We start from the raw sequence: 19,778 nt of genomic DNA on the forward strand, positions 1-19,778 counted from the left end.
ACTTTTACCATAGAAATTGTAAAATTTAACAGTATACGTTTTAATTTCATCATTTTTAATCTGAATTTTGAAAAAAAAAAAAAACATTATAATATTTTTGTTTCTTTCATAAATTAAAAAAAAAACATAAATACACAGATATCACAGCCTATTACATGTAACATGTTTAAATTAAATAATCAATGTTTATAATTCGTTTGTCTGCATAAGGGTTACAACTACAGTTGTATATATCTTTAGATGACACAGATTACCAAATTTTCAAAACATTGGAATATGTGAAAAAATATAAAAATAACATTTACTATAGTAATATAAGTCTAGTATGTAAAATACTTGTATCTAAATATTAAATAGCTGCTTTATTTATATTATTATACATATACTGAATCTTTTATTCAATAATTTTGATTATTGCACTCATAAATGCAAAATTAAAAAAAAAAAAGATATAATTTGAATTAAGTTGTAGTGTCAGGTCTTTAGTACATGTATATAGACATGGCTGGTCAGGTCTTTAGTAGAAATGGTCGGTCAGGTCATTCATATAGACACCTGGTTGGTCAGGTCTTTAGTAGGTAGAGTCGGTCAGGTCTTTAGCATTGGACATGGCCATGCAGTCTGGTCATTGCAATATATTGTTGTAATGTCACCAATATTTTTTCAAATGCTTAAAAAAAAAGATTTAGTATAATTTTAAAATTGGATGAGCATTAAATTCTTTAAATTATAGTTTGTGAAAATTCACATATGTATATAAATCTTAAAGTTCATAAATGTGTGTTTTCATGTCTGAAGTGTTTTATTAATTAAGTATTATGCTGAATATAATATCATATATCATACAATTGATTATGATATAACATAAAGTATGAATTATTTAAAGAAAGATACAGATTTGAAGTGATTTTTATTTGGTTAGGTCATTTCATATTCGGTCAGGTCATTTCATATTAGGTCAGGTCATTAAAATTCCATGATATAAACTAATAATTGAGGTAAAAAATGTTTCTAAAACCATTTTATCTAGAGTATCAACCATTATAATGAAGAAAATCTTTTAAAACATATCAAATATTTAAAAAAATATAACTATTATTGATGATTTTGGTTTTGGTCAGGTCAATTCATATTTGGTCAGGTCATTACATTTCCATGAAATGAACAGATAAATAACAATTAATTTGGTAAAAATGTGTATATAAATATTTATTAAACATAATTTCATATTATTATCAAGAAAATATTCTTAAAAATTTGATAATTGGTCTTAAAATGGTGATTTTTGACGAATTTTACGTTGGTCAGGTCAGTCAGGTCTTTAGTAGGTCAGGTCTTTAGTATCTCCCAAAACTTTGGACCAGACGTATTTTTAAAAAAATATTTCCTTAATTTACTTAAAAATAATAATTCATTCATTTAAAATTAAGCTCACCTATTTATAAGTCCTTAGTATTTTGTGCTGACAAAAATATCAGCAATTGATAAAAAAAAAACCCATAAGATGGTCATGAAAATCATGTACGACTTAGATGGTGATTAGAATAGTCTTTTGTAAACAGTTACTTCCCTTGAAAATCTTTTCATGGCGTCCATAGAAGCGGGTTGTTTAATTTGAATAGCAGTGACTATTTCAGTTGAAGGATTTTAAACTTGTTCTTACTTACTTAATTTGAAGTGAGTACTATTTTGTGCACAAAAAATAGTTTTGTTGGTATTATTCTTCATATAGTTTTGCTGGTGTTTTACTACACAATGTTCAATGCAAAAGCATTTTACAACTTGTTATGACTTGTTTGGAATCCATATGTATAGAGCCCTTTAAACATCAGAAAATTCTGCTCTTAAAATTTTGTGACATTTGTGTATCATAATTTTTTTTAGAATGTGTATATGTAGAAAATCTCTTCTTCTTCTATAGGTACAATCACTAGATTATGTAGCTTGATTTGAATGTCAGACTGCTCGGCCCAACGACACCTCGGCCCAATGATACCTCGGCCCATTGACACCTCGGCTCCGACGGCTCGGCCCAAATTTGCAGACACCTCGGCTCACATAAAAGACACCTCGGTCCAAACAGATTTTAAATTGTATTAATTCAATATATTTATAATTTATGCTGTTATATACAGGTCCAGTACAATCAATACATTTAGCTACGTAGGTAGAATTACCTACGTTGCTTTATTTACCTACCTCAGGTAGCTGTATTTAGCTATTGCAATGTAACTTTTCTTTTTATGGAAAAGAGACAAAAAATCGCAGTTAAATGACTATTGATATTTATACTAGGGAGACTTTAAAAAACATTCCAAAGCAGAGATAGTTTAAACATCGCTGTGTTTGGTCAGTTTAGAGCAAAACATGTAATTCCATGGTTTGGTTATCTGTTCGTGCGGTGAGGCATGACTGAGTATGATTACTTCACATTGTGCTGAATAATTACCGACCTATTATCATGTTAACCAGAACTGGACCTCTTTGTCATTTCATTCAAGGAGTAACTGTTCTAACTGTCATACATAGCCCCAAAACTTTCAGAACTTTGATTGCAATTGCGCAGAAAAAGACATTTCTTCAAGAGGGAAATTTTCATGAATTGTTTTCAGATGAGTTCAAAGTTGAAAATGGCCACTGCATCAAAATGATAGTTTTTGCACATCTTGAGAAAAATTGCTTTTTTATAGAAAGAAATTCATTTGGTAGCTAAATCAAGCTACCTGAGGTAGGTAAATAAAGCTACGTAGGTAATTCTACCTACGTAGCTAAATGTACTGATTGTACTGGACCTGATATATCTATGAAATGCAAAAGAAAATTAATTTGCTACATTTGCAATCTTCCAAGACAGCAAATTGACGGTAATTAAACTTTAAAGAAAGACAATCCATTAGGAACTTGATTATAAGTGCTAATCATTAAACAAACAAGAAGACGCAGTGCATCCTTTAGAGTCTCGAGCGCGTGTCATATGGGGTGGTGACTATGAGGAGTTAATTTCGAGAAGCCATAATTGGGAGACTTAATCATTCATGTTAATGAAAAGTTCCTTTAAGAAACCATTGTGGATATTTTATTGAATCGATTTGAAAAAAAAATATGAGTTTTTAAAATTAAACAGTAAAAAATATATATATATAAAATAAACAAATCAATAAATCTTGTGGACCAGGACATAAACTTCTGTGTAGACCTATTGGTTTACACATAATTATTAGTAAATTCATCAGTCAGTCGGGAGAGGGCATCCAAACATTTTTTGTTTAAAATGGCTAATAAATATATTAATAATGTATGATGTTGCATTGTAATAAACAACAAAGTAAATAAATAAATAGACCTGTTACCTCCCAATCAACGGATTGTAATTTGATGTTGTGCCGTGCACGTGGCTTGTTAGAAAATACTGAAATACTGAAATTATCGTATATTTTTAGTAAACATAATTATAGTGATTAAATATACATAGAATACATTTACATTACCATGGCATAGAAAAACCAAAAATAAAAATTAAACTATTTAAACAAACTAAATTTCATTTTATTCCTAATGGGCCGAGCAGTCTTCAGTATGGGCCGAGGTGTCAATGATTTTGAGCCGACCTGTCAGGGCCGAGGCGTCAACTAGCACGGGCCGAGGTGTCGTTGGGTCGAGTAGTCTGTCTACCCTTGATTTACCTACTTAGCTTTATTTACCTACCTGAGGTAGCTTAAATTAGGTACCAAATCAATTAATTTCTATAAAAAACATTTTTATCAGGGTGTGCAGAAAATATTTTGATGCAGTGATGTCATTTTCAACTTTGAACTCATCTGAAAACAATTCATTAAAAAATCCCTCTTGAAGAAATGTCTTTTTGCGCAATTGCAATCAAAGTTCTGAAAGTTTTGGGGCTGTGTATGACAGTTAGAACAGTTACTCCTTGAATGAAATGACAAAGAAGTCCAGTTCCGGTTAACACAATAATAGGTCGGTAATTATTTAGCACAATGTGAAGTAATCATACTCAGCCATGCCTCACCGCACGCATGAGAGAGGACAGTTAACAAAACAATGGAATTACATGTTTTGCTCTAAAATATCAATGTTAATTAGGGGAATACATCCATGTTATTTTTACTAATTGTAATAGTCTATGTTTTGATACAATTGAAGCACTGAAACGTTAATAGATCCATTTCCATTGTCGGAACTGAACTGCGAATGAACAAGGTTTTACCTTTGAAGTTTGAAGAATCTCTCCCTTTGATCTCAAAAAATATTTATAAGAAGATGAAAAATGTAAATTCTTATTCTATATTAAATAGAGCGAACATACCCTGTGCAGAGCTGCCAACCCTTATGATTTTGGCGTAAGGCGTACGAAATCAGCATCTAAAATACGCCTTACGATTTCTCTCTATATTCTCCTGATTTCAGTTTTTCTTGTTCAAAGTTTATAATACCGGGTATTTTCATAGCTGGCAGCCTATATAGTTTCTACTTTTATAATATATTCATAATTCTTACAACGCTTGCTTGTATCTTGTTTCGGTTTTAGAAGGCCGATCACATTCATGTCAATGTTTTAAATTAAACAAAATGGAAACATGCCTCAGATTGCATGTCCATTTACAAAACATCTTGGTGGTCCCTAGTCCCCGCCTTACTATTTGTCATTTCAGAATGTTGGCAGCTCTGCCTGTGCGATCAAGTTTTAGGGCGAGCGAACTTGGGGCGAACGAGAATTTGGGCAAACAGTGTCATGGGCGAACAATTTTTAGGACAAACGAACATACAACCATGTAAACACACCTTGACTTTAAAACAAGATTTTATTAATAGTGTAGTGGTCAGCTGGGTTTAGTCGCCTGTGGCCAGATAGCTCGGTAGAGATGATTCGAGATTCAGGGGGCCCGGGTTCGGATCCTGGTCTGGTCCGCTGCATTTTTTTCTCCTCTCCTGTTACAATAGTATAGAACTAGCTCTTACTGCTTTAAAAAATTTGTTTTAGCTCTTTCATGATAACTGGTACTGTGTACTCTTTTAAAGGACAAATTTATGAAGTTTGGCTAAGTTTTTGTGCTTTTATGTCATATTTCACCCAAATACTGCAGTTATCATGAAAGGCTGTCTATTCTGTTTGTCCTATCTTCCTGTTCATTTGAGTCCATTTGTCCAGGGTTGGTTTGTCATAATTCTTGTTTGCATTGATTTAAAAAAAAAAAATTCCATTAAACAATGAACATGTTATTCAAATATTCACAGCATTTTGCTTCATGTAAATTAATGATTACTGGTTCATTAGCCAGGCTTATTGCTCAAAGAGCAATTGCCGGCTTATGTCTTCCTGTTCAAGACAGGATGTCAACCCCATAGTCGCCATTTTAAAGTTACGTGTAAAAATATAGTTCTTACTCTCAACCGCTTCTGAGATAATGCAAACGCTAAATAAAGCAACATAAATAAAACGAAGTTTTATCTAAATAAATAAACATTAGTAGTAATGACTTTGAAAACTTCAGTCTTAAGTCAAAGAACATAGTTTATTAGCGTAAGGATTTCTGATAATCAGTGTTATCGTAGTTCTCTGCACTAACGAGGAAAAACAGGAGAGGGAACCAGACTGGCCTGTTTGTTTACATTCAGCCGTAGTACCAGATTAATTTTGATTCTGACAAAATCGGACAGTGGTATTTGGATCGAAAACTCACTGTCAGTGTAATAATTTATATTGCTAGTTTTAAAATAATTTTTTCATCAGAATTTTTAATCTGATATTCTTGTTATTTTTCTGTTAAGGTAGGACCAAATAGATAGGTCAAATTTTTCCTCAAATTCAATTTTTCTGAAACTTTGATATTTTGTTCTTGGATACAAAATCTTTCTTTATATATGATATGAAAGAAATTCAACCGCACATTTTTTGCCCACATAGTCTGAAATATGGCCTATCAGACCCCTGTAAGAAGATCGTGAAATCAGACATTCGACTTGAGAATGAGCCTTATTTTAGAATTTTCTATTGATTTTATTGCAAATTTGTGTGATACTTTTCATAAAAATAACCTTTTTGTTACTTTAAATCAGTAAGTCACATTGATACTGGAAAATTTGGGTAAAATATTAAGTAAAATAGAACATACATTGTGTCAAAAACTGAAAATTCCCATGTAAATATCCGACAGTTTAAGTTTTCTTAAAAGAAAATGTATAATTCAATTTTTACAAAAAATCAACAGAATGATTCAAATGGGTCCTAGAATAAAATGTGTAAAAATAAAGAAAATTGAACCGATGGTTTCAGATATTTCGGTGATTAAAAAAAATTCAATGGCAAAAAAACTTTTAGATTCAGTAGATGACATCACAATATTTGACCTTTGACCTCTTGATATGACCTTGACCTTTGTAGTACATAAAGAATAGAGACTCCTTATATATGTTTCCAAATATCACCCTTCTATTATTTATGGAACAAAAGTTGCACTGCATTTTATAACAGACTGTTAGATGCTTGTTTATTGCACTTAGAAAGCGTAAACACATTCCAAAATGTAAGCTCTCAAGTGACCAATATATAGGTTTCTCTGATTTTTTCACAAAATATAATGCAAATATGCCAAAACTTATTATTTTTCTTTCAGGGATCATTCATTGTTGTCAATATAGTAATATAATTCTTTTTTCCTCCAGTACTTTTTAAGAAATGGGTTAAAATAGAATCCACGGGTGTTTTGTCCTACCTTAATACAATATAAACGTATGATTCATGTAAGAAATTCATTTTACTCTGTAAATGAGCCTGGCTCTCTGTACTTCTGAGTGCTTTGATTTTTTCTGAAATCTTTATGCCCCCAGTATTGGAGATTCAGGGACATAAAGTAATAAGTCTGCAAAAACAACTTGTGGCAATAACTTGTCAACTGACTTTTTTACTGTTGGTGTTAAGGCTTTTATATTTTTAATGTATTTCTTGTAACAACAATTTCAATTTTTGATATCATGAGGTTCACCTTTACATTTGACCTACTTTTGAAAAAAATGTTTATAATTTTAGCCATAACTTGAGAACAGTTGCTGTTAGGAGATTAATATTTCACATATGTATTCATTGTGACAAGACTTTTCTGTTGAATTTTTGACTCTGTGAATTGACCAGAGTTTTCCTACTTTTGAAAAATGTTAAAATTGGTCATGATCTGTAATACAAGGGCATCATTGTTTCACAAACAAGTCTTTTCTCATGAGTTTTCACTTTTTAAATGATGTTAAATATTGAATTAATTTCTAACAGCCTTTGTAATTTTATCAAAATTTTGTACCTGACTTATTTTACTTTCAGTAACTACTAGAAGAGATGTCCTTTGTGAGAGTAAAGAAATCTCATCCTGCAGGGTTGCCTAGAAAACAGAAAGTACACAGAAAGAAACCAGCTTGGGATGTGAGTTATGATACAGAAAAAAAGAAGATAAAATAGGAAACTCAAAAGGAGTAGTATGAATGTTCATAACTGTCTGCATATGAAAATATTTGATATTTCTTTTTATTATATACCTAACGTGTATCACTCAATTTTACTGTTGATTTTACGCTATCACGTGACGTTGTGATACAACTTTCCAGATCACCACACTGTGGTTTTCTGAATCCATATCACCACTCTCTGAAACTGATGACGTAGTATGCAGAAACATGACGTTATTTTTCTTGCGCGTTAAAAAGTTCCTTGTTATAATTCTTTGTTTTATGAATAAATGTTACACAATTGATCTCTTAGGTTTTCTTTTGCTATATTTTGCTAGTTACGAGGAGGTATATAATAAATTTATCATTATAACGGTAACTTGATCCGAAGAGCCGTATCACGTCTCGTTGACAGGCGCGGATCAACAGATCAAACTCGACACTTCATGTCTCGATAGATATGATTTGCGCCTGTCAACTTGACATGATATGACCCTTCGGATCAAGTTACTGTTATAATAATATATATCCCAAATAACAAGATATCTATGTAGCGTCTGATTCTTAGGATTTTTTTAAATCACCCAAATCAGAGATTTATAGAAGCTTTTTTGATTCAAGATTTCTATTTGTGTTGTTGCTTATTTTAACATTTTTTATATCTCCTCTCCAGAACTGCTTGAATTTGTGACATAAATATGCATAAAAAAGAGACAATATCTGTGATAATGCATGTTTACAATAAGCAAATTACTTAGAGTAGCTTCTCTTTATTCCTCTGGTTATGTGTCCATATTATAAGTTGATATGATCAATGATAATTTTTTTTTGTTCTTATTATATTATATAGGACACCATTCAAGATTTAACAGCTCTGAAGGCCACTCCAGAAGAAATTGTAAGTTGCTTTGCTTAGTTTGCTTCATGCTTAAATTTGTATGTAAGTATATGTGCATTGTAAATTACCTGTATTCCTGCAATCGTGGTATTTTTCCTTTTTTATACCCCCCCCCACCCCGCAAACGAAGTTTAAGGGGGGGGTTATATTGGAATCACCATGTCCGTCTGTCTGTAGACCAGATTTTGAAGGATTTGTCTGAAAATTTGTACACATATTATTCACCATATGGAGGTGTGCACCTGATATTTTCATCTTGATTGGATGATTATTTTGAATTTTACAGGTGTTTTTTCATTTTTATTTTGTGGTTTTGTTCAGACCATTTCTCAGAAACTATTACAAGGATTTATCTGAAAATTTGTACACTTATTATTCACAATATGAAGGTGTGCACCTGGAATTTTCAACTTTACTTGTTCATTTTTCTGCATTTCACAGGTTTTATTTTTTATTTTAATTGACTTGTTCATTTTGGGCTCATGTATAAGGTTTGAGACATATAATCTAGAATATCTGTACAAAAATGTTAACTACAGCTTAAAACTACTCACTTAAACTAAAAAAAAGAAACATCATCAAGTGTTAAAAACAGTTTTTACATTGCACAGAAGATAATGTAAATTCATTTGTCTCTTGGGAATAATGACTGGACATGCATCCAGTTAAAGATAAATTAATGAGTTTGGTGTGGGAAGTTGTTAAGGCATCTCTTATCAACCATGTGTTATCTATAATCTCCTGGGAATTTGGCACAAGAATTAAAGATCTCTCTTCTCTTATTCTCTTAATTGTAATTGATTGTCTGTCAAAGCACTTCATTACTGGATGACCAGCTCTTTACTTTCAAAATGAATTTGATTTTAAGTTATCAAGATTAATTTGATTTTGTATAATATGATTTTTTTTTCAACAATTAGTTTGCAGAGTGTCATGACACATAATTGCAATATATTTTTTAATGCTGAAATAAAAAAAAATGTTACAGTGGAATTACAATGTATTAGTATTGATGTTTCATATGGATGCACCTTTGTTTCATTCATTATGAAACATAATGAGCAATTATATTTCACTGCAAATTTTTGTAAGTAAATTATGAACACCTCTAGATTAATAAAGTATTTGTGAATTGGCACCTTCTCTGAAAAACCCAGCGGGGGGTATTTGTCCCTATTGGACAGTTCTAGTTTTCATAAGTCTTTTTTCCATTGGGTATGTTATAGGTCTATGATTATACATATTCAAAATGTTAACATTTCTAGGAACAAAGAAAAGCCTCCCACAAGTCAAAAAATGCTCTGGCTGCCAGACTTGAAAAACAGAAGAAAGCAAATGGTATTAATTCAAGTACAGCGTACAATGTATTTGACATTTTCTCTTTTTATCTCATGTAATTGTACTTGCTATAAAATGATAAAAGCAAATGGCATACAGAAATTTGCAAAATAACATTTCAGCTGCCAAACAGAACTTGAGTATTTCCACCGCGGAGGCTAGACAACTGGCCGTTATGAAGGAAGTCCTGTACGACCAGCAGCAGGTATAGTCTGACATAAACAGGCCAGAAAAAACTGCATAATCAGAAACAGTGTAGTCATACATAATCAGAACAGAAAAATATCTTTTTCCTCAGAAATAATCAGGCCAGAAAATAATATCTATAGATAATTATTCAATACTTGTTTGTTTGAGAGAAAAAAATTTAACTCATATCGAGATGCCATTTATTACCCCGGTATTGTAGATTTCTGAATTGAAAAGAAAAAAGAGAGAATATATATGTAACTTTTATATAACTTTTTAAAAAGTTGAATAAGCATATGTGTAAATATAACGTTTTCCTTGTAGCTCCATGATGTTTTAAGTAAATCAGACAAGATGATGGCAGTTGTGAAGGACATTTTTGGGGATGATCCTAGGGTAAAATTATATATTTACTGCATCAAAACCATGATTAAATCTTCAAGTCAGAACTAAGTTGAACACAGTATATATTTTAATAATGATAGATTATCATCCAATTCTTAATATGTCAGGAATTTCTTTACAGAGATTTACTGGTTTCCCTAATGTTACCTCGGCTCCTAATGCTGAAAACAGTAGCAGGTAATATTCAGATTTCATAATCTGGTTCTGAATTTGAAATAGAAAATATGACTATCAATGCATTGTTAATGACTTTTCACTGCAATTTACAATACAGATTAAGGTGCTTGCATTTAAATACATCTTTATGTTCATTTCCGTATAAATTTAATACAAATGTATTGGTATTTTAAGGTCACGGACAATTGTTGCTAACCTGCCAGATATAAAGACACGCATCGAAACTCTAAGTGAATCTATGATGGACCAGTCAGCTTTAAATGATTTTCCAGATACAGAGAGTGGTAAGACTCCCATTCATTTATTCAGTTGTGAACATTATCAGAAAAAACTGTTACCAGCTTTTGTTGACAATCTAACTATACAGTAAAACACGGTTATAATGAAGTGCCAGGGAAGGATGTTTTTGCTTTGTTATTAACGTAATTCATTATATCCGTTAAGTTTACAATATATTTGAAAGCCACAAGGAAAGAAAATTATTTCGCTATAATTAAGCATCAATTCATTATAAGCGTGTTAGCTATAAGCATGTTTTACCATATTATTTTTAAAGTATTTGTGTCAGAATTACATTGTAGATTGTACATGTATGATTTGTACTCATGTTCCTCTAATTTGCACAATAGATTGCATCTCCATTTCAGTAATTTTTGTAAAGTATTCTTAGAATCTTAGTATTCTGAAGATTTTAACATTTTTCTTTTTTGTTTTACCAAAAGATGAGGAAGAAGAAATGGAGCCCATTATGTATCAACCTAAAATAGACCTAAACAGATTCCAGAAATTCCTGGAGGCAGAGGAGAAAAACAACACTTTGAGTACAATAAGTGGGCAGGCCCACCTCAGTCATATGGACCAGGGGCCCATTCAGAGTACCAGAATACAGGACACACAGAGTCTACAGACCACTCAAGGTCAGGAAAGTTAAAGCCCATAGTGAAAAAAAAGCTTTACAAATGGAATATGTTCATGTATGTAAATTAAAAGTCAGCAAAACAAGAATGTTACAGCACTCATCATATACAAATTCATAATGCCTTCTTTTAGGACCTAATATCATAAATTGTCAAATTTAAATTCAGATGATGAATGCCGTACTCCTCCTAAACAACACAATGAATCCATAGAAATACTGAGGAGTCCAAAATCTGCCATGAATGACACACAAAAGATAAAGAAAACCAAACGAAGGGTTGAACCTGATGCAACTCAGCATAACTCTACTTTCAACTTAAATGAATTAAAAAAGGTACCGAGGTATTTTATGATACACCTCAAGTTGTAAAATGAAGTTTTGTGTTTATACAAGCATCTGACAATATAAAGTTAACATTAAACAGAGTAGATAGAATGTTCTATCGTTAAAATGATATTGTCCTACGGACCCGGTTTAACGATAGAATTCGTTCCGTGTATTCGTAATGTAGCAGAAAGAAACACGGGCGATAACTCGCATAGTGCATTTACTAGGAACAATCTTGAGAGTTCCGAATGTAAACATGGAGGTAATTTGAATCGAGAGAATAACGTTGAGAAAATGAATGGGATTTTCGTATTTATATGGATTGTTTTTTTGGGATAAAAGGCATAAGCAATCTCAAAAAGGTTTGTTATGATTAATTTGCAAGTTATTTTCAGTGCAAATCCGTTTGTATCCTTCAAAATCGTTTCGGTGCGATTCTGCAATTTTTTGCTACATTACGAGTATATAGGCGGTATTCTAACTGTGGTGAGGGCTTGTACCGAGACACAGTTAGATTATTCTAACTATAAACAGAGATACTCTAATGCATATTTTGTTTAGGTGTTGGTGCAGCTTGAGAATGAGATAGGAGATCTCGAGACGCAGACGGGCCGTCGTCCACGAGCTGAACAGCCTCGACAGGACACCTTCTCAGGTTACACAATGTCTCTTGTGGACTCTGTAACCAAACTCAGCAGGTATCTCAAAGAGGTGAGTTTGCCATCATTGCCATCACTTAGTCTCACATTATCTCACTTAGTCTTTATCTCAAAAGAGCTAAGATTACTATCATCCAAGTAATCTCGCTAAGCCTTCAACTCAAAGAGGTAATTTTACCATCACTCAAGGTTATCTCACTTATTTTTACCATGGATCTCAAAGAGGTAAGTCTCCATCATTCAAGTTGTCTCACTCATCCTTTATCTCAAAGAGGTGTATTTACCATCACTTAATGTTTATATCTCATTCAGCCTTTATATCAAAGAGGTAAGTTTTCCATCACTCAAGTTATCTCACTCAGTCATTTCCTGTAGGAGGGAGAATTTCTATCACACTTGTGGCTGGAAAAATATGTGGTAGTCATCATTTATTATCTCTTAACAGAAACTTTTATAAATTAAGTTTCTTAAAGAATTAAAATTTTATAATTAAAATTTCAAATTGTTATTTTTAATTTTATTTTTACTAAGTCTGAGATGAGGTTGAAAGCTGAAGCCCTGCTGAGAGAACAGCTTATGCAGGATGTGAAGCAACTGACGTCCCTTATAGATGCCCTTACCTCAGTAAGACATTCTGAACATGAATGCTTCAAAAAGCTTTTCATTTTTTTTCTTTAATTCAATACATGCATTTGATTTGCTTTTTTACATACTTAAAACTATGTGTAAAATGTTAAAATTTCATTATTTTTTTTACTAGGATATTATTCATACACAAGAAGAATTCAATACAATGAGGACAGAGTACAGCAAGTACAGGCAGGAGACCAGTCAAGAAATAAGGGCTCTGAAGGTACTTTTATAAATTACAAAAATTGTGATGTATGTATAATTTAGTACACAGTATTTAAAAGTTTGAAAGTTTTATTGTGAGGAAAATTAAATCTGGCTTTTTAAATTTGTAAAGAAACAAAGTTTGAAGTAAGTAATCAAAGACTGAGGGAGACTGGTATAAAAGACAAACAGGTTAAAATTTGGAAATTTGAGTGTGAAAATGGTAATGGTAAAGAGATAATTGTCAAAAATTACAGTTAGGAATAGATCATAATAGGGATGTCAAATCGGTCAATTTTTAATACTCGGTTACTCGGACGTTTTTCCGATCGAGTACCCGGGTACTCGGTAAAAGTGTAAATAAATATGAACAAGTTAATTAATAACTGTAAAACATTGTAAACTCTTGTAGAAATAAAACCGATGGGAGGTTACCTACAAATGCGTTGTAACAATTATGACCACTTTGTATCCGACGAGATTTTATCTGACATTTTTTAAAGTTCAATTTATTTATCAGATAAATACGAGAAATAAAATCATAAATGATTCACAGTGTTTTTGTTTTAAAAAATAATCTTTTCCGTAATTGTAATGTAACTCTTTGGTGCGTTTGACGTCCAAGTGATAAGTTATCTGAGCTACATGTACGGTATAAACTTGATAAAGTTATCCTATAAATGAGCGGATTTGTACGATCTTCGTACACTTTTTGATCCTAAATTTCATAGAATTACGATACGGTATGTTGTAGTTTGAAGCAACGATAGACATAAAATTATTGAAGCATTTGCCTTCAACCATTTGCATTAATTGGCATGTAATCAAACGCATCCAAATCAACAATCGCACGTGCAATATCGTCTGTCTCTTTCCCGAGAATTTACGGCTTCTTGGAGAATTGACAAAATTATTTAATTTATTTAAATATAATGGACCTTAAACGATGTTCAATGAAAACAAATAATTAAAGCAAACTAAATATAAGGGAAGAAGACAGTCGAAGGTGAGAAAAGCTAGGTATAGGTACATCAGGTGTTTGGTCACGATAATTACTGTATAAACACTGCCACAGGCAATAACGGTCATTTAGAGGCGTAGGAAACCCTAATTACTGTATGTACAAGTGCAATGAACATTTAATGTTTTAAACCCGATGTTTTAATGCATTAATAAATAAGCTTACAAATATTTAAAAATATACATCCGAGTAACCGAGTACCGATTTTAGTATTCGATACTCGGACGTTTGATCGAGTACCCGGTTAACCGGGTACTCGTTGACATCCCTAGATCATAACCATGATGAAAAACTTAGGAAAGTGTTGGGTGTTTATTTTGTTCATCCTTGGGAAAAAAAATTGTTGGTTTTGAATGCTGTTGTATTACTATGTAATGACGGTAAATTCAAGGTAAAATGAAGTAGATGAAATATTTGATTGTAGGTTTCCCTGGTAAATGCTGGACTGTATATAGAACCAGAGCCACAGTTGAACACAACACGTCCTCCAAGTCAGTCAACCCACAGCACGGTATCATCAGGTACTCTAACAGTAATATAGCAATGATATAAATTTATAGATACTGAAAATGTTAGGATACTGGTTGGAAAACAACAAAAATGTCTGAAATAATGAAAGGGTGTTCATAACCAGTTTGTAATGAAATTTTTGTTCAGCCCTGACAGTATTTTTTCTAAAATATAAATCAAAACACTGCAGTTGCATGTTCCTTTTTTCTTATTTTCTATCCTTTGAATCTGATTACAGCTTTTGAATTGCTTCATATTGATTGGTTAAATTTTTGAAGGGTCAATGATTTTATAAGAGGTTAAATAAGAAATTGCTTCTATCGGGAAATGTACAGCTAGTTTATATATCTTTGCATTGGGATGTGTTTCATATCCATTGAAGAGGAAGGGTATTATTATATATATGTATTTGTAACATGCCATTTTTAGCTCTTCTGAGCCAAAGGCTCAAAGAGCTAATGCTATGGCCATTTGTGCGGTGTGCGTTAACTTTTTAGAATATGGGCCATAACTCAAGAACCCCTTGGCCAATTATTGTCAAATTTGTCACAGGGTATCCTTGGGCCAAGGGCTACCATTTGTACTAAAATTAGGGGGTGGGACCCTAAAACAAGGGGAGATAATCATGAAAATAAAACCCAAAGTACTGGTTGCTAAAAAATCTTCTTCTCCAGAACCACCAGGCAGATTTTCACCAAACTTATATACAAGGGTCAGGATATGTTGAAGATTAAAAATTGTTCAAGGCATGACCCTGGGGCAAAGGGCGTGGACTCAAGGTCACTTCAGAGTTGACCAAAATTTACACTTATTAAAAACGTTGATATTTTGCTTACTATAATGACTAGGATCATCAAATCTTGTAAGTTGATGCATCTCAGGACTTGACATCATGTTAATACAAAAGTAGGTCACGGTGACCTACTTTTTAAATTTTACGGGCTTTTGTTTTCAAATTGATTTGGAGGCATATTTTGGACACTTTTAGGCCTATGATCATAAAACTTTGTCAGTTGGTGCATCTTGGGTCCACAAACAACATCAACTTAAAAGTAGGTCATTGTGACGTACTTTTTGAATTTTATGGCTGATCTTTTCTAAAACATTTAATCCCATTATTTCAGACACCGAGAGGTTTAGAATCACCAAATCTTGTAAGTTGATGCATCTAGAGGCCTTAAAACATACTTATCAAAAAGTAGGTCACTGTGACCTACTTTTTGAACTTTGCAGGCATTTGTTTTCAAATTGTTTAAAAGGCATATTTTGAATACTATTAGACCTATGATCATCAAATTTTGTCAGTTGATGCATCTTTAGTCTTCAGAAAATGTCGACCAAAAAGTAGGTCACTGTGACCTACTTTCGACATTTTATGGCTAGAATTAAGTGTCTCGGGTACTAATTGGCTTAGAATCATTAAAATTTGTCAGTTGATGCATCTTGGGTTTTCGGAGATTAACGACCAAAAAGTAGGTCACAGTGACCTACTTTTGACATTTTATGGCTATATTTTAGTATCTCAGGTACTTATTGGCTTAGAATCATCAAACTTTGTCATTTGATGCATCTTGGGTTTTCAGAGCACGTCGACCAAAAAGTAGGTCACAGTGACCTATTTTTGGCATTTTATGGCTAGTTTAATGTATCTCAGGTACTAATTGGTTTAGAATCATCAAATTTTGTCATTTGATGCATCTTAGGTTTTCGGAGCATGTTGACCAAAAAGTAGGTCACTGTGACCCACTTTTGAATATCTCAGGTACTGATTGTCTTAGAATCATCAAACTTTGTCAGTAGATGCATCTTGGGTTTTCGGAGAATGTCGACTAAAAAGTAGGTCAAAAAGTAGGTCACAGTGACCTACTTTTGTCATTTTATGGCTATATTTAGGTATTTCGGGTACTTATTGGTTTAAAATCATCAAACTTTGTTATTTGATGCATTTTGGGTTCTCTGAGAATGATGATCAAAATAAATGTCACAGTGACCTACTTGTGACATATATGGCTATATTTAAGTATTCTAGGGTACTTATTGGCTTAGAATTGTCAAACTTTGTCAGTTTATGCACGTTGGGTTTTCGAAGAATGTTGACCAATAAGTAGGTCACTGTGACCCACTTTTGAATATCTCAAGTACTTATTGGCTTAGAATCACCAATCTTTGTCAATTAATGCATCTTGTGTCCTCAGAAAATTTAAATCAAAAAGTAGGTCACCATGACCTACTTATAGTATTTTATAGTTACATTTAAATATCTTCAGCCCTAACTAGCTAAGAATCATCAAACTTTGTCAGTTGATGCATCTTGGGTCTTAGGATAGATTGTATAATTTATCAGAAGAGCGATTCAAGGCCCTTTGGCCTCTTGTCAGATATGTTATTCCCAGCAATTCAAATGTGGGAATGAAATATTGTGTAATTATCATTGTTGGTGGGTGACCTTTGTACTGCTTTGCTGCTGTTAGTCGATCCACCATCCTTTTCCATTCATTTTCTCCGAAGAGGTTGCACATATTGAAATGAAATTTGGTATACAGATTTATCATAAAAATATCTAGATTAAATTTTATTTTCTGTACGATCGGGCAATTTTGGACAGAGTTATGCCCCTTGGACAAGTTGCTTATATTGAAATGAAATTTGGTATACAGATTTATCTGTTTTGGATATGATTGAGCCATTTTGGATTGAGTTATGCCCCTTAGACTTAGAAAAATTTCAATCATTTTGGGGGAGGGGGGCATAAGTGTTTTACAAACATCTCTTGTTTTGTTATTAGTTTATTGAATTTTCTGTATATACAAGGTAACCATATAATATTTTTAATTTCATATGAAGGTATGCCAGTCCCAAACATAACAGAAAACGGTCAGCCATCTATGTCAGGTATACCTCAGCATTTAAACCCAGCAAACTTAGCCAACCCCTCAGCTGTGTTGTTATCTCCTCCAGTCAGGAAAACTCGGGTACAGCAACCACAACAACAGACAGGTAAGCAAATACTGCTTCTTCTGAAGCTCCAGTATATAGACAGAATTTATTAATCAGAAAGTTTGAAGTATTATGATAGCTTGATAAACATGTAAATTTACTGACATTTAGGACCTTTGCCAATGATGGATCTAGGTCAGCATTTTGAGGAACCTGTACAACCTACACAGCCCCAGTTCAATGGCAGCCTACAACAGCAGGGGAACCTGGACATTTCAGACCTGGAGCACCCTGCTGCATTTCATGAACCTAAGATGGTCAGTAAAACCATACAAGAAGTGAGAGTGTCTTCAGGCAGAGAGGATAACAGACATCCCATACAGTCTAATGTAAACATTTCCCATGATCCCCGGGGCTCTGTTACCCAGGGTGCACCTTCACAGGACAGTGGGTCATCCTCAGGGTCCTCTATAAACCAGGCAGCACATGTCAGTGTACCCAGACCTACCCCACTGGTGCAGAGCACTGTGCCGCCCCAGCAAAATGGACAGGTAGACCTCACCTCACAAATAGCACAGTTAAACAAGCAGCACGAGGAAGCACAAAAACGTCTGCATGCTCTGCTGCAGCAACAACAAATGCAGCACAAGCAAAGAGAGATGGCGCCACAACTTGGACCGTACAAGTTAGCTGTATCAGCTCCCTCTCAACCTCAACCTGTACAAATAAGTCAGAACTCTGCTCCTAATGGTGGGATGCAAACACAGCAGGTTTCCAAAAGATTACCACAGCAACAACAGATGCCAGCCCGAGTTAGTCAACCAGAAAATGAAAGAACTCAGCCACCATTGAACAAGGCAAGTTTTCAAATATATACAATTATCATTATTGATTATTTTATTTTCTGAATTGTGTGTTCAAATTACTTTGTGTTTGTTTTATGAAGGAGCTATGATTATGTTTACAGAAATCATTTCTGAATCATTTGTAGAGGGATTCATATCATAGTCTAATATTAAATAAGCACCTTAAAAGTAATCCATTTTTAAACTAAATACACAAGTAGTAGATGCATATTGTAAGTCATGGAGTTGCTGTCCTCTAAAAAATGAGCAAAATTCCCATAAAGCTAGTAAATTGATTGTCATACTTTGTTCTACATCTTTAAAACACATCATATAATTTGTATAATTTTAGAGAGGTTTGCCTTCCTATCCAGTGTCTCCCCCAATATCTCCTATCTCTGAAAGATCTGACAACTTCACCACAATACAAGGCATGAATCAGGTGAGCTACCAGCCAGCATATTTGAAACTTATGGCCTGGGGGCCATAAAACTTAGAACTCACTTTTGATCTCGGTCTTTTTTTCAAAGGAATAATAGTGGAACAGTGAGACTGAGATCAAAAATGAGCTTGTCTTAGTTTTATGGCCATCAGGCTTAATCTTTTCACATCATTTACAAATTTATTGAGATTTACCTGATTTTTCAGAATGCCAGAGTCAACACAGCACCGCCCTATGGAATTACTGTTTCCTTGCCAACAGTGGATTTGTCTCTAGAGAGCAGTCCGTCACCGCGCTGATAGGCTTAGTGCTTGGATTTTTATGCCCCGCCATGAATGTGGCCGGGGCATATAGTGTTTGTTATGTCCGTCTTCCGTCCTTCTGTCCTTCCGTCACACTTTGCATTTAGCTCAGTTCAAAGCTCAGTTTCAAAGAAACTATCCAAGATATTTTCATCAACTTCATAGGATGATAGATGTTGATGAGAGCTATGCAACTGCATCAACATTTTTTGACCTTGACCTTTCCTTTGACCTTGACCTCACTTTTCTTAAATGAGTGTTTAGCTCAGTTTTAAATATACCATTCAAGATAGTGTTACCAAACTTCATATGCTGATACATACTGATGAGAGCTATTCAACTGCATCAACATTTGACTTTGACCTTTCCTTTGACCTTGACCTCACTATTCTTAAATTAGTGTTTAGCTCAGTTTTAAAGATACCATACAAAAGCATTATCAAACTTCATATGCTGATACATACTGAGCTATTCAACTGCATCAACATTTGACCTTGACCTTTCCTTTGACCTTGACCTTACT

General features: G+C 33.3%; 1 protein-coding gene across 1 annotated transcript; it reads left to right on the forward strand.

Annotated features, from left to right (window-relative positions):
• Positions 1–1,569: 1,569 nt before the first annotated feature.
• Positions 1,570–19,737, forward strand: LOC134262368 (spindle and centriole-associated protein 1-like). Its single transcript, XM_062744740.1, has 18 exons — positions 1,570–1,677; positions 7,331–7,429; positions 8,303–8,350; positions 9,616–9,688; positions 9,811–9,893; positions 10,202–10,273; positions 10,404–10,459; positions 10,634–10,743; positions 11,182–11,376; positions 11,545–11,711; positions 12,267–12,416; positions 12,896–12,988; positions 13,125–13,217; positions 14,644–14,740; positions 17,574–17,726; positions 17,838–18,527; positions 18,868–18,953; positions 19,160–19,737. Exons 2-18 carry the CDS (start codon positions 7,346–7,348, stop codon positions 19,250–19,252), a joined length of 2,343 nt encoding a protein of 780 aa, XP_062600724.1. The 5' UTR covers positions 1,570–1,677; positions 7,331–7,345; the 3' UTR covers positions 19,253–19,737.
• The last annotated feature ends 41 nt before the right edge of the window (positions 19,738–19,778 follow it).

Source organism: Saccostrea cucullata, unplaced genomic scaffold, assembly GCF_032062105.1.
Source record: "Saccostrea cucullata isolate Sc308-1 unplaced genomic scaffold, CSIRO_AGI_Scuc_v1 ctg544, whole genome shotgun sequence".
NCBI classification, from domain to species: Eukaryota; Metazoa; Mollusca; class Bivalvia; order Ostreida; family Ostreidae; genus Saccostrea; species Saccostrea cuccullata.